At 42.7% G+C, this 15,542-nt stretch overlaps 1 protein-coding gene across 4 annotated transcripts in view; it reads right to left on the bottom strand.

The window, feature by feature from the left end:
• The window catches only part of CCDC85A (coiled-coil domain containing 85A), a 160,401-nt gene that overhangs the window by 30,652 nt on the left and 114,207 nt on the right, over positions 1 to 15,542 (bottom strand). For 3 of the 4 annotated variants that reach the window (XM_006122144.4, XM_006122145.4, XM_006122146.4), the window contains exon 3: positions 5,054 to 5,130. The exons of the other annotated variant lie outside the window; for it this stretch is intronic. In XM_006122144.4, coding sequence (XP_006122206.2) covers positions 5,054 to 5,130 — 77 coding nt within the window. The remainder of the gene's footprint in view (positions 1 to 5,053; positions 5,131 to 15,542) is intronic. 4 annotated transcript variants of the gene reach the window in all.

Genomic DNA, 15,542 nt, shown 5'->3' with positions numbered 1-15,542 from the left:
TACTGAAAATGCCAGTGTCAGTTATTCAATGTGCACAACCTCTCCCTCTGGTGGTTGATTTTTTAGCACACTTTAAATTTACATAGGTAATCATATTGTGACAGGCTCCTAGCTAAGCCACAGCTCTGCCACTACAGCCTGGCTGAAAAGGGCAATTGAGGCCAGCTGAAAAAGCCCAAGCCTGAGGGGCTAATGGGAAACAGCTGTGGGCTTCATTAGCCTGGAGGCTAGATACTGCTGCAAGAGAGGCAGTTAAGGGGGAAGTGGAAGGGGAGGAGCCAGAGAGTGCTCCTCAACCAGCTGGAGAGGCTAGCTGAGTTTGCTGCAGGAACAAATAAAAAAAGCTCTGTAAATAGAAGGTGGTGGGAAATTGGCACAGACAATAAAAGGCACAGGTGATTGCACAAAAAGGGTCCAAGAAGGGGTTCCAGCACAAGGAGCCTGGGCAAGGGATTTGTCACAATATCCAATAACCTGTTTCCCAAATATAGAGAGTTTTTGTATCTCAAATTCCACTGCAGCCTCCAGAAATGAGTAATTAAAGTTATGAAAAGCTGCCAAAAACTTTTTAAAAATCACCCCTAAACACCATGTCACTAAGTTTGGCAACCCAGAATTTATAACAGAAAAAGAAGGGAGAGGAAAAAAATGTACCCATCAATTGCAGTGCTGGTGCTAATAAGGCTAATTGAGTGAGCTGGAAGTGTCCCATACTTACCTTTCAAAGTCAATGAGGTGTTAAATGTAAGGAAGGCTGGTTTCATAATGGGACATCCAGTTAATGTCTTTGTTCAGGCCCAGGGAAACAGTGTCAAATTTGCAAATGAAGGTCAATTCTGCTCGCTCTCTCTCTCTCTCTCTCTCTCTGTAATTGGCTGGTGAAATTCCTTACACTTCCATGGGTCCCTTAACGAGTCTTTTTATATGCCAGATCTTCCTTGGTTCAAATTATACCACCTATAAACATCCTTCCCAAAACTGTATCTCTCTAAGTACAAAACTAGCAAGCACTGTTACATACTTGTGTCTGCTAATACTCATATACTGTTTCCCTATGGCAAGCCAATGTTTTTGGCATCCACCATAGGAAGACCTAGCCACATGCTTTTAGTTTTGGAAAGCATTTGGGGTTGTTTTTTTTTTTTTTTGCCCAAATCTCTTTATCTGTGGCCATGATATTGAATGTACTTGAATTATATTTTGTTGTTTATCAGCTGAAAAGAAAACATACTAATTGCTGCCTCCTCCCCCTCCAACAAAACAAATTTACAACCTGTCTGAAGTTTCTCATAACCATTAAAACTGCTAGTAAGATATCAATTAGCAATTGAGCAACTGTTGGGAGACTTTTGCAGTCTTAAATGCATATAAGAATTTTTAATACCACTTCTATAGCCTGATCAGACTGCAATATTGACTTGTGGCTATTGTTTTCCCCTAACCATTATAATCTCTAGGCACAGCACAGCAAACTAGAGCTCAGAATTTAATGTGAACTGTGAGGATGTCATAACTTGAAACACTCACCTTAGCAGAGGTGCCTTCTAATAAAATCTTAATAAATAATAAAATAAATAAATAACATCTTAATAAAACCTCTAAAATGCAGGTAGATGGGGTCTGAAATAAAAACTAATGTAAGAAAAAGACAAGATAAGCAAAGGAAAACGGGAGGTAACTAGTCTGCAAGGGGTTTTATTCTCTACGCATGGTATATGGTCACACAACTAGACAAGTTTGTATGATATGAGTAATGCATATCTAGAAGAGGAAGAAAAAGGTAGGGGAGGAAAGAGCTTAAAGAGGAAAACAGATGGGTTACCAGAAAAAGACAGGTGAGAAGGCAGGAAAAAGTAAGCACCATAAGTAGCACCGATCATACTCAGGGATAGAACAGTTACTAACAAATGTATCTCTCTCACTGTCTTGTACAGTCATGGAGCTTTACAATCCTTCCCATTCTGCAGGGCAAATTCCACTGAACAACAGGAATTGGTTGTTTTTTGTTTTAACAAAAAAAAGGACATTTCCTTCCCAAAACACAGGTAGAATTTTCATGCCCATACGAGGAAAGGAACTTCGTTCAATATTGTGCACTTGGAATAGAATGATCAAATTCTATTGATAATCAGCCTATCCTTCATAAAACTCCCAGGCTGCGTCTAGACTGGCATGATTTTCCGCAAATGCTTTTAACGGAAAAGTTTTTCCATTAAAAGCATTTGTGGAAAAGAGCGTCTAGATTGGCATGGACGCTTTTGCACAAAAGCACTTTTTGCAGGAAAGCATCCGTGCCAATCTAGACGCAGTTTTGCGCAAGAAAGCCCGGATTGCCATTTTCGCCATCGGGGCTTTTTTGCGCAAAACGGTTCTCAGTTGATTACACTGGCCCTCTTGTGCAAAAGCATTTGTGCAAGAGGGCTTTTTCCCAAACGGGAGAGTCATTGTATTTGCGGAAGAATACTGACAATCATTAGATCGTCAGTGTTCTTGCGCAAATTCAAAGCAGCCAGTCTAGACGCAGCCCCATTGATTTAATCAGAAAGAGAGTTAGACCAACACCAAGAGATCTTTTCAAAATCCCATCCTATAGCATCTACTCAGCAGGGCTTAACTCAAAATAAGCTACGCAAATTGAGCTATGTCAATTATGTAGCTTATTTTGAAATTGAAACTGGGAGAGTCTACACAGGATTTATTTAGAAATAGAGCACTCTTCCTCCAACCCCTCCTTACTCCTCGTACAATGAGGGTTACAGGAGTTGGAATGAGAGGTCCTCCATCATGACAGTATTTCAACATTATTTTGAAATAACCGCCTACTGTGTACACACAGACTACGTTATTTCAAAATAGCATTAGTTATTTCAAAATAATGTTGCTGCGTAGACATACACTATGTCTTTCTACTTCTGTTTCGGCTTGACATGTGTTCATAGTATAGTTACCATGTTTCTCATAATGACAGTCAACCCAGACAACAAATCAAGATAACCCACTATCCTTTTAAAGCTTAATAACTTGGAAAGTAGAAAACCAGGTCAGATAGAATGTTGCCCTAAACAAGAGTCTCTCATCAACTCACCTAAAAGCCTTATTCACTTAACTGAGTATGACTTCAGAATGGGCTAGTTGCTGTCTATGCTTCCTTACTGTACTGAAGACAATGCAATTCCTAGGATGAGTATGCATGCTGGCAAAGGCCACCTCATGTAATTTTCTTCATTTCTAATAGTACGTTATCCACTGGTTCTTGGCTAGCTTCTAGAACCAATAAACCAAACCAAGACATAGACAAACATTTGACCATAAAACATATATTTATTAATATAAGGCAAGATGCAGACTTTGTTGCCCACTTAATAATTTCCCTAGCATTTCCCTCTGCTCACCTCCCCATCCTTCCTCAATGGCCACTGTCCCTATTAAGACTTTTAGGCAATAATTTTAGAACTGATTTTGGATACCCTATATGAGAAACCTTAAAAGGTCTGGATTAATAGAGGTTGGGAGTTCTGCACTTTCTAAAAAATCAGATCCTTTTGATGTGTCTCAATAGTGCAACCCAAAAGGGAGACAAACCAAACTGCTGGTAACTTTAAAAATCTTGGCCCTAAAGTGTTTCCTGGAAAATCCATCTCCATCTCCTACTACTGTTGCGCCACACCTAAAACAAATCACAGATTGTGTTTTTAGGTCAATAATTCGCATTTGCCGTGAACATCTTGCTTGACAAGACAATAATACTTTGCATCACAGAGTACCTTTCATCCCAAAGGCACTGCAAATATTATTTTATGTATGATAATCCTCATCAGCCCTTGAAGGCAGTAAGTATTATGTGCCCATTTTTCAGATGAATAAATTAAGGTATAAAGAAATGAAATTGCTTGCTCAGGGTCACATAACTAGTCAGAGGCAGACCAAGGAACTGAACCAAGAACACTCCTTTAACTAGTAGACAAAATCTCCCTTAAAATCTGCTTTAATAAGGACATCGCCAACTCTGATTTTGAGCAGTTCTCATAACTAATATATTTGTCCCCATACTTTCTATAAAATACTAAATCAGAGTCCGTGAATATCATTGTCTCTTCTCTTCACCACTATCTTGGATTTTAAATGTAAGTGATAGTGGTCTGAGTCAATACAATGAACGTGGCCTTATCTCAGTGTACTGTCTCCATTTAAATTAGCATCACACATGGCTTTTTTTTTAATGAACTATTTCATTTGAAAAGTTACTGATTTCCCCACTATTTTAAAACAAAATAGAATAGTAAGATGCAATTGTCAATTAAAAGCTAGTATGTATTGGAAAAATTCAATTATTCATTCATTGCTAATAAATAAATACAGTTAAAAGTAAAAACCAAAGCATGTACCAAGGAGAGCTTTAACTTCACATCTAAAAAGCTGCATGATGACTTGATGTTTGTTTATTTTTAAATGTAATTTCAGGCTCCTCATTAGGTACCTAATACATTTCCCCTGCTCCTGCCTCCCTACAATACCTACAATAAACAATTTATTATTTTAATTGCTTGGCAAATTTCCATTTTTAAATCAAAGTAATTTTTAGATGACTGCACAATAGCATTTGAAACTTTCTACATTTTGCCCAATGATAACATATAAACAAAAGGTTTATATTTTAGAAAGATATAGAGAAATTCATTCTACAATGAAACTAGGAATGTCAAAGGTCAGCTGTTTATAATTTTAAACTTCTTAATTGTTAATTATAACATGGGTTTCAGCCCCCAGGGAATTCTTATAAGCTATCAACATTTGTAAAGGAGAAAAAAAATGCTCTGAAGTATTCTCCTGATCTCAAATACACCAGTAGAAATGCTCCACTATAATCAGCAATGAGAAATGAAAATAAAAGATGCTGCTAGAGGCTTTGATTGCTGTAATGAGAGCCTTTGATCACTGTGAGAGTCCAATTATATCAGTGCCAACCTGCAGAAAACACTAATGTTAAATACTAAGACATGAGTGTTACTATCTAGCTAGGAGCTACTGTTCCTATCAATAGGAAGTCACCCACCTGGGGTAGCATGCGATTTTCCTCCTCCAGCTGTCTTACTCTTGCCTCCAGCTGCCTAACATAGGACAAGGTTGAGTCTAAAATTAAAAAGAAAAAACTCACATTATACACATGGGTCTGCTTTTGTGCACTAGTATCAGATCCTGTATAAAACAGGAGATTTCTGATTTCGTGTAATCTCAGCAGATATCTCCTTCTAAATGTACCTTACAACATTCAGTGATGTTTCTTTCTTCTAAGACAATATCAGCTAGTTCTGATACTGTAAGTAGTTTAAAAACTTTAAGACTTGGCAGAATTGGCCTAATTCCTTGTTGATTGTGAGTCTATACTACTGTACTAAATGACAAGAGAGTTGCTTCTCTACAACACAATGAAAGCCCCAAAGAAAGGCAGTGCAGATCAATTTCTGCTAATCCCTACTCTGAGCTTTCTAACTTTGCTGTGCTATGTAACCACATACAATTTTAGAAACACAAGAATAATACAGTGAACTATGGGGTCATGTTTACAAAACCACAGAGACAAAAGAGTTTGTTCTATTGCAAGATCCAGTCATAGAAGTAAATCCTGTTTACCCCATCCTGCTGTCCCAATTCACAAATATTTTCACTGGCCTCAGGTGAACAAAGACAGCAGAATGTCCCTCAGGTCTGAGATTCTTAAAAGAAGCACACATCAATTCCATGGGCTCACTTTCACCCTAGACAGTCATGCATGACCAATTCTTCTCCCACTGACTTAAATGATGGCAGGATTTGATCCATAAGGAGAAACAAAGCCAAAGTTCAGATGATCGTGCATATCTTGGTACAAATGGAAGCTCTGCAGGTGGAAAATTACATCTAAAGAAAATGTTCACAAATGAGGTGTAGCACCTAGTTTAACATTAATTACTGAAGGCTACTTTTCAGTACAAGAGCATAACTGTAACTCTACCAGCTCCTATTAATTCAACAGAAACCAGCCCTTCTTTTCAGCCTGGTTCACTAATCTACTATACCACTTTTAGGGTGGTGTACACTAGTGACTTTAGTTGGAATTATACCCACCAACTACTCATGGAATAGAATGGAGAATTAGGTTTTTGGTCTCTTAATGGATCTGTCTGTGGACATTCTGGGTCAGGTGTTCAGTTGGCATGAACCCAATGGCTCTACAATTCCCCAATTGAAATTAGCTAAGCATCTGGCTCTCTAGATCCCTAATATATCCAAATAACTTCATGTCCATGAAATAAAGATGATGTTGCATTGAAATACGATGTAGCTATAGCAGTGTTCATCCTAGAATACTTAAGTGACAAGGTGGGAGAGGTAATAGCTTTTCAACAAAAGCTATTACCTCACCCACCTTGTGACTCTAGTAGAGTAGGTTTCACTTAACACACTTATCAAGAGGTAGGGGCACTTTAATTCTGAATTAGAGCATACACACATGGTTTTAACACAGTTAAACACAATTTTAGTTAACTCTGATTAACTTTCCTCTGTCTCTATGTACACAAGCTGTGTAAAAAATGCACACATATATAGTCTATATGAATTTACAGAACATGATGGCAATACTTAGTCATTTGTCAGAAAGAATTAGTACACAGTTAGGTACTGGACTAAATATAGAAAAGTGGAGAAAGGTAACATGAGGTTTTATATGCTATGCTCTGCAAGTGTTGTATTAACTAGTGATGGCTGAGTCTCTGAAGAGTCCTAAAAATTGGTTTAGACAAGCGCTGAAGTTGCAAAGCTCATCTAAAACTAACCATATCCTTTACAAAGACCTCCCCATGTCATGACTACTCCCTTCCCTGTAACCCACCTCGGCTGGTAGCAGCACTTCACAACAGTCTCAGGGTATGTCTACACTACAAAGTTAATTCGAACTAACAGACGTTAGTTCGAATTAACTTTGATAGGTGCTACACTAGCAAACCGCTAGTTCGAACTTAATTCGAACTAGCGGAGCGCTTAATTCGAACTAGGTAAACCTCATTCCACGAGGACTAACGCCTAGTTCGAATTAAGTAGTTCGAATTAAGGGCTGTGTAGCCACTTAATTTGAACTAGTGGGAGGCTAGCCCTCCCAACTTTCCCTGGTGGCCACTCTGGGCACCACCAGGGAAACTCTTCTGCCCCCCTCCCGGCCCCGGAGCCCTTAAAGGGGCACGGGCTGGCGATGGTTCCCGTGCCAGGTGCAAGCCTGCCAGCACCCAGCCAGCAGACCCTGCAACTGGCACGGCACGAACCAGCCACCCGCTGCCACCCAGCCCTTCACCTCTTCCCGGGACAAGGCTGGCGGCTCCCGGGAGCCTGTCCAGGTCCGCAAGAGGCAGGAGCCCGCCTGGTCTAGTGCAGACATTGTGGACCTCATCCACGACCTCCGCACTAGGCACAGGAAAGTGGCTGTCTAGGGCAGAATAGCTGCCAGCCTGGCCACCCTGGAGCAGGTGTGCATGAAAATCAAAGTGGTCCAGTGAGACCCCCGACCCTGAGCTCTGAGTTTAGAATGGCCGTACTGGGTCAGACCAAAGGTCCATCTAACCCAGTAGCCTGTCTGCCAACAGTGGCCAACACTAGGTACCCTGGAGGGGATGGACCAAAGACAATGACTAAGCCATTTGTCTCGTGCCATCCATCTCCAGCCTTCCACAAACAGAGGCCAGGGACACCATTTCTACCCCCTGGCTAATAGCACTCCATGGACCCAACCTCCATGACTTTATCTCACTTCTCTTTAAACTCTGTTCTAGTTCTAGCCTTCACAGCCTCCTGCAGCAAGGAGTTCCACAGGTTGACTATTTGCTTTATGAAGAAGAACTTTCTGTTATTAGTTTAAAGCCTGCTACCCATTCATTTCATTTGGTGTCCTCTAGTCCTTCTATTATGGGAACTAATTAAGAACTTTTCTTTATGCACCCTCTCCACACCACTCATGCATTTATAGACCTCTATCATATCGCCCCTCAGTCTCCTCTTTTCTAAGCTGAGAAGTCCCAGTCTCTTTAGCTTCTCTTCATGTGGGACCTGTTCAAAACCCCTGTTCATTTTAGTTGCCCTCCCCTCTCTCACCCTCTCTCTTCCCCTTTCCCACCTCCTTTTCCCAGTCTCTCCGAGTTTTGTTCAATAAAGAGAGTTTCTATTTCTGAACACACGTGTCCTTTATTTTGTACATCAGGAAGGGGGGCTAGGGAGGGGTAAGTGGAAGGAGGTGAGGGAGGAATGGGGTACGAGCCCCCGATGGGGAGGACTGGGGTGGCTCTGCGGGCTCCTCGGGGTGGAAGCTCTCCTGCAGCCCCCCGATAGATCCCCCTCCCCAGATGGCAGCCTGTGGCAAGTGCAGCCAGGCTGATGGCCAAGTGCTGTGATGTGCCAAGTGTGGGCACTCAGGGCACTCCAAGCCAGGACTGCTTTGCTGTCCCTCATCGAGTTAGACAACCCCTGAGAACTGTCTGTCCGGGGTGGGGGTCGGGTCCCTTTAAGCACAGCCCTCGGCTAGCCTGAGACAGCAGCTCCATGCTCTAAGTCCTAATCTGATGCCCTGCCAGCACTGCTTCTGGCCATCCTTAACCCCGGTTCAGGGCCCACTCAATGTGGACATGCTAGTTCAAATTAGCAAAACGCTAATTCAAACTAGTTTTTAGGTTTAGATGCACTAGTTTGAATTAGCTTATTTCGAATTAACTAATTCGAATTAAGTTAGTTCGAATTAGTGCTGTAGTGTAGACATACCCTCACATAGTACCTTCCTAAGGTGAAATATTTTGGGAAGTAGTTCACAGTCTTTCCTTCTTTTCCAACAACACTCTTTAAGGAAAGACTGTGCACTTCTTCCCTCACCCCCATATGGTGCCATCTTCCCAAGGGGATTGATTTGCAGGCTTCCGCCAACAAGAGGAGGCTTCTAGACTCAGTGCTGCTCCTTTTGAAAACCATGTTCTTGTCAACCCAGCTTGTGCCATTGTCTTCTGAATTTAATTTCACTCTGCATGCTTTTCACTTCTTCCATTTTCTGCCATACCCACCATCTAGCATGGAACATACTTATTATATTTGTAAAAGATTTTCACCTCTCTCATTTATTCCTTGCTTTTAGCAGTTCATAGCTTGAGGATCAGATCTTTAGCTGGTGTAAATCTGCATAGCTTTATTGAAGTCAACATTGATTAACACTATCTGAGCATCTGGTGTAAAATCTCCTAGTTTTTCAAATGTTCCATAGTATGAAACATTTATTTTAATCTCCCTACCAATGCTTTTAATTCTAACAATTAGGTCAGATACAACGAACCTGATCTAGTCAATGCTAATGTAAATGAATAGTCCTTGTGCCCTTGATTATTACAAATGATATAAATTAATATACTCACGTTATGTTGTACAATGGATACCATAACATAAACAAGGCGACATTTTTCCCCATTGAAATCAGGGACAAAATCCCCCATGACTCCTATGAAACTGGATTTCACCGACCGTATACTTAGTGCAGCACAGCCAAAGGCATTATGAGAACTATATCTGTAACACAGACCAGCTCTTCTACGTTAGTGTTGCTTCCCAGCCTAGCAATTTGTAATATTCTAAAATACAGCTCCCAAGGGGTAAGCCACGCCCTCTTATGGCAGGGCACTTGTGTTCTTTTAATTACCAGACTTGGGTTAGCTTAAGAATATGCATCAGTGTCCTTCCTAGGCTCTGATTTATTCGGTTTTCTAGAGGGCATGGCTTCATTTCTTTATTGCCCCAGATCTCCTTCCTTTGGTCCCCATAAAATAGTCTGGTCAGCTTTTTGTCCCAGTTCAGGAACCCTCCCAACCACCTTCCTGGAGGAGGTGTTGTGTTTCAGTTACTTTATCTCTCCCTTCAGCAGGAGCCCTCAGCAGCTATCCTCCGTGGGTCTAAGGATGTAAAATTCCATTTAAAAAGTTAACCGTTACGTTTAACCAGTTAACTGGGATCCTGAACTGGGAGGTATCATGGTGCAGTGCATCGTGGTGAGCCCAGCTGAGCTGGATAGTCACCTGCCTATGTCACAGCATGGTGCAGGGACTGCTCCAGACTGGCCTGGCTGCCAGTTAACTCCTTTCCCTATAAGCATCACCCGGTAAGGTGACCAGTTAACCTTTTACATCCCTACTTGGGCCTGGGTTATAATTTAGCCAGCTATAGGGCCTTAAATAGCCTTCTCCCTCTGCTGACTCCTTTATTCCCAATTAATCCTTAGGTTAGGAGGATCCAAATGGCAGCCTTCTCCTGCTGGTGTCTTCTCACTTCTAACTTAGGGGCCTGCAGGAGCCTTCTTCTTCTCAACTGTATCTGCAGGCATTTAGAGAGAGGAGGCAGCATTTATGTTGGACCTCTTCTCCTAGTTCATTCCCAGTTATAGGGGGAAAGAGGGCACTCTGAAAGGTTCCTGGTCCTAGACTCTTAAAGATATAGTGATAAGATTTCCCCCCAAGCATCATTTATTCCCAGGATCGCTTTCTCTCTGTTCACAATGCCTGTTAGTCCATATAATGGACTCCTAAACCCATACATAAATGGCTATGCCAGACGACTAGGTGGCCCTCTGTCTTTAAGGGGCAACATATCTGGCCACAATGTCAGACAATTACTTTGAAAGACATATTGCTACTCATTGGACAAACAGATGGTTTTCAGATGATGTAATTAGTATAGCCATTTGTGTTTAATGCTTCTCTAAGTACATTAACATATTATCTATGTGGTTCCTAGGATTTTAAAGGCATGGCAAAAGACCTCCATTTACTGCAAAGCAAATCTTAATTGCTAGTTGCATGGATGCTTACATATTTACTCCTAAACAGATTGAATCTCAGCTTCTTCCATCTTAAAATAACTAATAAATAATGGAAAATATTTGCATTAATACCAGTAAAAGATCTATCATCGTTTTATGACTATCAGCCTAAAACTGACAGTGAGGTTGCAGCCAAATGAGGACTTGCATAAGATCAAACCATCTCTTTCAGCTCAAGAGGTAAATAGGGCTTAGACCCAGAGACAGGATGCTGGAATAGATGGACCACCTCTTCTTAGCATATGTTCAATATGCCTCAGGGTGGCACGTGACCAGGATTCATCACTGAATTTGAACCATTGGCTGTATCATTAGCTTCTCCAAACTAGGTGTGAACTGATGGGGAGTGTGATACGAATGAAGGTCCACAACCCACTATGGACTTCAGTATGAGAACTCATAGCTTCATTTTTGGCTGCGTATTACTTCTGCTTCTCACATGGTACAATATTTCTGGTTTTAGACATTTGTTCTACTGAAGCAGCAATCTTGAACCAGTTCCATTCTACTTCATTAAGTATGATCCCGATCAAATAAACACACACTTTATAATTATAGCATTATTCGGTAAAGTCACAAACACAGAAATTAAAGATTTAACAGCCTTTTCCAGTCACAGCCCCTTGAAGAGACAGAATTGTTTCCTTGGTGTATTACAAGGTCTCTCTACACTGAAATAAAACACCTGCTGCTGGTCCACATTATCTGACTCAAGCTTGCAGGACTCCAGCCGTGGGGCTATAAAATTGCAATGTAAATGTTCAGGCTCTGGCTCGAGTCCAGGCTCTGGGACCCTGAGAGGAGGACATGTCCTAGAACTTGGACTCTACCTGAGCCCAGATATCTACACTGAAATTTTATAGCCGTACAGCCTGAGTCCTGCAAACCCAAGTCAGCTGACACAGGCCACCCACAGGTGTTACACTGCAGTATAGACGTGTCCTTTGAGTCTCCTTCCTGTTTGAAAGTATATCCAGATGTACTTGATCGCTTAGTGAAGATGAGACTCCTCAGAGTTTCACCACACATAATTCCTCAAATGTTCTCTTTTTACATCCGCTTCACATGCTGTGAAAAAAGTTAGAAGTGTAATCATTGTGCCTCACTTCATGCTGGGAATGAAACTAAAATTCTTGTCTAGATTATCTGCATAATAACCATGTGATAATTTACCATGCTCCAACACTTAATACCACATTTTTGTAGAAATTCGGATACAATCTGCCTGACTGTCAGTTGGTCTAACACATTATTAGAGGACTTCCACATTTATATATCTGATTATTTTTCTCTTATGACGTCAGACTTCTTTAAGCTGCTAGATATTTTTGCCTTGTGTCAAACTATGTTATAATCTGATATTATTCCCACATGCATATTCTTATCTGGGAATATCTATTTTCACTATGTCTGTGACTGATCTTCCTAAATCTTTCTTCACATTTTCATCTCTATTTTAGAATAGTTCTGGGTGTCACTTAAAATTCTATTTTCTTAAGATACCCTCCCTTTGTTCTATTTCTTCCATCAGGGCATTCTCATACTATGAATGTGGTTTAGACCCTGATTCAATACCAACTGAAGTCAATAGTAGTTTTTCCACTGACTTCAATAAGACTAAGGGTATGTCTACACTACCACCCTAGTTCGAACTAGGGTGGTAATGTAGGCATACCGCACTTGCAAATGAAGCCCGGGATTTGAATTTCCTGGGCTTCATTTGCATAAGCCGGCTGGCGCCATTTTTAAATGCCGGCTTGTTCGAACCCCGTGCCGCGCGGCTACACACGGCATGGGCTAGATAGTTCAAACTAGCAAGCCATTCCGAACTATCTGTACGCCTTGTGGAACGAGGTGTACAGATAGTTCAGAATGGCTTGCTAGTTCGAACTATCTAGCCCGTGCCGCGTGTAGCTGCGCGGCACGGGGTTCGAACAAGCCGGCATTTAAAAATGGCGCCGGTCGGCTTATGCAAATGAAGCCCAGGAAATTCAAATCCTGGGCTTCATTTGCAAGTGCGGTATGCCTACATTACCCCGCTAGTTCGAACTAGCGGGGTAATGTAGGCATACCGCACTTGCAAATGAAGCCCAGGATTTGAATTTCCCGGGCTTCATTTGCATAAGCGGGGAGCCGCCATTTTTAAAACCCCGCTGGTTCAAACCCCGTTCAGCGCGGCTGCACGGGGCTCAAACTAGGTAGTTCGAACTAGGATTCCTATTCCGAACTACCGGTACACCTCGTGGACCTTTAATCATTATTGTTGCTTTTCTCTGGACTTTCTCCAATTTGTCCATATCTTTCCTGCAATGTGGCACCCAGAATTGGAAACAACATTCTAGTTGGGGCCTAATCAGTGCAGAGTAGAGCAGAATAATTTATTCTTATGTCTTGCTTATGACACTCCTATTAATACATTCCAGAATGATGTCCTTTTTTTTGGCAACAGTGTTACGCTATTGACTCATGTTTAACTTATGGTCCACTATGTTACCATATCCTTTTCCACAGTACTCCTTCCTAGGCAGTCATTGTCCAATTTGTTTGTGCAACTTATTGTTCCTTCCTAATTGGAGAACTTTTGCATTTGCTCTTATTGATTTTCATCCTCAAATATTTGCAGAAGTTTGAAACAATAGGGAAGGGCCTTTAAGATGTTGTCTGTAGTCATTGGGAAGCTATTACAAAGACATGAATGAGTGTCTAACCTTGCTTTTATTTCACTGGCTTTGGCAGAAACGTAAGATTTGCAATAACGTATCAAACCAAGCCATTTGCATCCATCTCTTAGCAATGATAAATAATATCTCACCGGATGATAGGTGAAAACCTGCACATAGCCAACTATGTATCATTAGAGAAAGTAATTTTTCCCTTGTCTCTAAGGGTATGTCTACTCTACAAAGTTAATTCGAACTAACAGACGTTAGTTCGAATTAACTTTGATAGGCGCTACACATACAAACCGCTAGTTCGAACTTAATTCGAACTAGCAGTGCGCTTAATTCGAACTAGGTAAACCTCATTCTACAAGGACTAATGCTTAGTTCAAATAAACTAGTTCAAATTAAGGGCTGTGTAGCCCCTTAATTCGAACTAGTGGCAGGCTTGCCCTCCCCAGCTTTCCCTGGTGGCCACTCTGGGCACCACCAGGGAAACTCTTCTGCCCCCCTCCCAGCCCTGGAGTCCTTAAAGGGGCACGGGCTGGCTACAGTGCCCGTGCCAGGTGCAAGCCTGCCAGCACCCAGCCAGAAGACCCTGCACCTGGCACGGCTCGAGCCGGCCACCCGCTGCCACCCAGCCCTCCGCCTCTTCCCTGGACCAGGCTTGCGGCTCCCGGGAGCCTGCCCAGGTCCGCAAGAGGCGGGCGCCCGCCTGGTCTAGTGCAGACATCGTGGACCTCATCCATGACCTCCGCACTAGGCACAGGAAAGTGGCTGTCTAGGGCAGGATAGCTGCCAGCCCGGCCACCCAGGAGCAGGTTGGCATGAAAATCAAGGTGGTCCACTGAGACCCCCGACACTGAGCCATGAGCTTAGAATGGCCATACTGGGTCAGACCAAAGGTCCATCTAGCCCAGTAGCCTGTCTGCCGACAGCGGCCAACACTAGGTACCCTGGAGGGGATGGACCAAAGACAATGACCAAGCCATTTGTCTCATGCCATCCATCTCCAGCCTTCCACAAACAGAGGCCAGGGACACCATTCCTACCCCCTGGCTAATAGCACTCCATGGACCCAACCTCCATGACTTTATCTCACTTCTCTTTAAACTGTTCTAGTTCTAGCCTTCACATCCCCTGCAGCAAGGAGTTCCACAGGTTGACTATTTGCTTTGTGAAAAAGAACTTTCTGTTATTAGTTTGAAGCCTGCTACCCATTCCTTTCCTTTGGTGTCCTTTAGTCCTTCTATTATGGGAACTAATGAAGAACTTTTCTTTATGCACCCTCTCCACCCAACTCCTGCTTTTATAGACCTCTATTCTGTCCCCCCTCAGTCTCCTCTATTCTAAGGTGAAAAGTCCCAGTCTCTTTAGCTTCTCTTCATATGGGACCTGTTCCAAACCCCTGATCATTTTAGTTGCCCTCCCCTCTCCCACCCTCTCTCTTCCCCTCTCCCACCTTCTTTTCCCAGGCTCCCCGAGTTTTGTTCAATAAAGAGAGTTTCTATTTCTGAACACATGTGTCCTTTATTTTGTACATCAGGAAGGGGGGCTAGGGTGGGGTAAGTGGAAGGAGGTGAGGGAGGAATAGGGTACAAGCCCCCAATGGGGAGGACTGGGGTGGCTCTGCGGGCTCCTCGGGGTGGAAGCTTTCCTGCAGCCCCCCGATTGACCCCCCCCCCCCTGGATGGCAGCCTGCAGCAAGTGCAGCCAGGCTGATGGCCGAGTGCTGTGATGTGCTGAGTGTGGGCACTCAGTGCACTCCAAGCCAGGACTGATTTGCAAGCGGGGAACCCCTGAGAACTGTCTGTCCGAGGTGGGGGTCGGGTCTCTTTAAGCAGCCCTCGGCTAGCCTGAGGCAGCAGCTCCACACTCTAAGTCCTAATCTGATGCCCTGCTAGCACTGCTTCCAGCCATCCTTAACCTCAGTTCAGGGTCCACTCAGTGTGGACATGCTAGTTCGAATTAGCAAAACTCTAATTCGAACTAGTTTTTAAGTCTAGATG

This window comes from Pelodiscus sinensis, chromosome 3 (genome assembly GCF_049634645.1).
Source record: "Pelodiscus sinensis isolate JC-2024 chromosome 3, ASM4963464v1, whole genome shotgun sequence".
In the NCBI taxonomy this organism is placed as follows: Eukaryota; Metazoa; Chordata; order Testudines; family Trionychidae; genus Pelodiscus; species Pelodiscus sinensis.
Note: the sequence above shows the minus strand (reverse complement) of the source record. Positions and strands in the feature narration are given on the sequence as shown.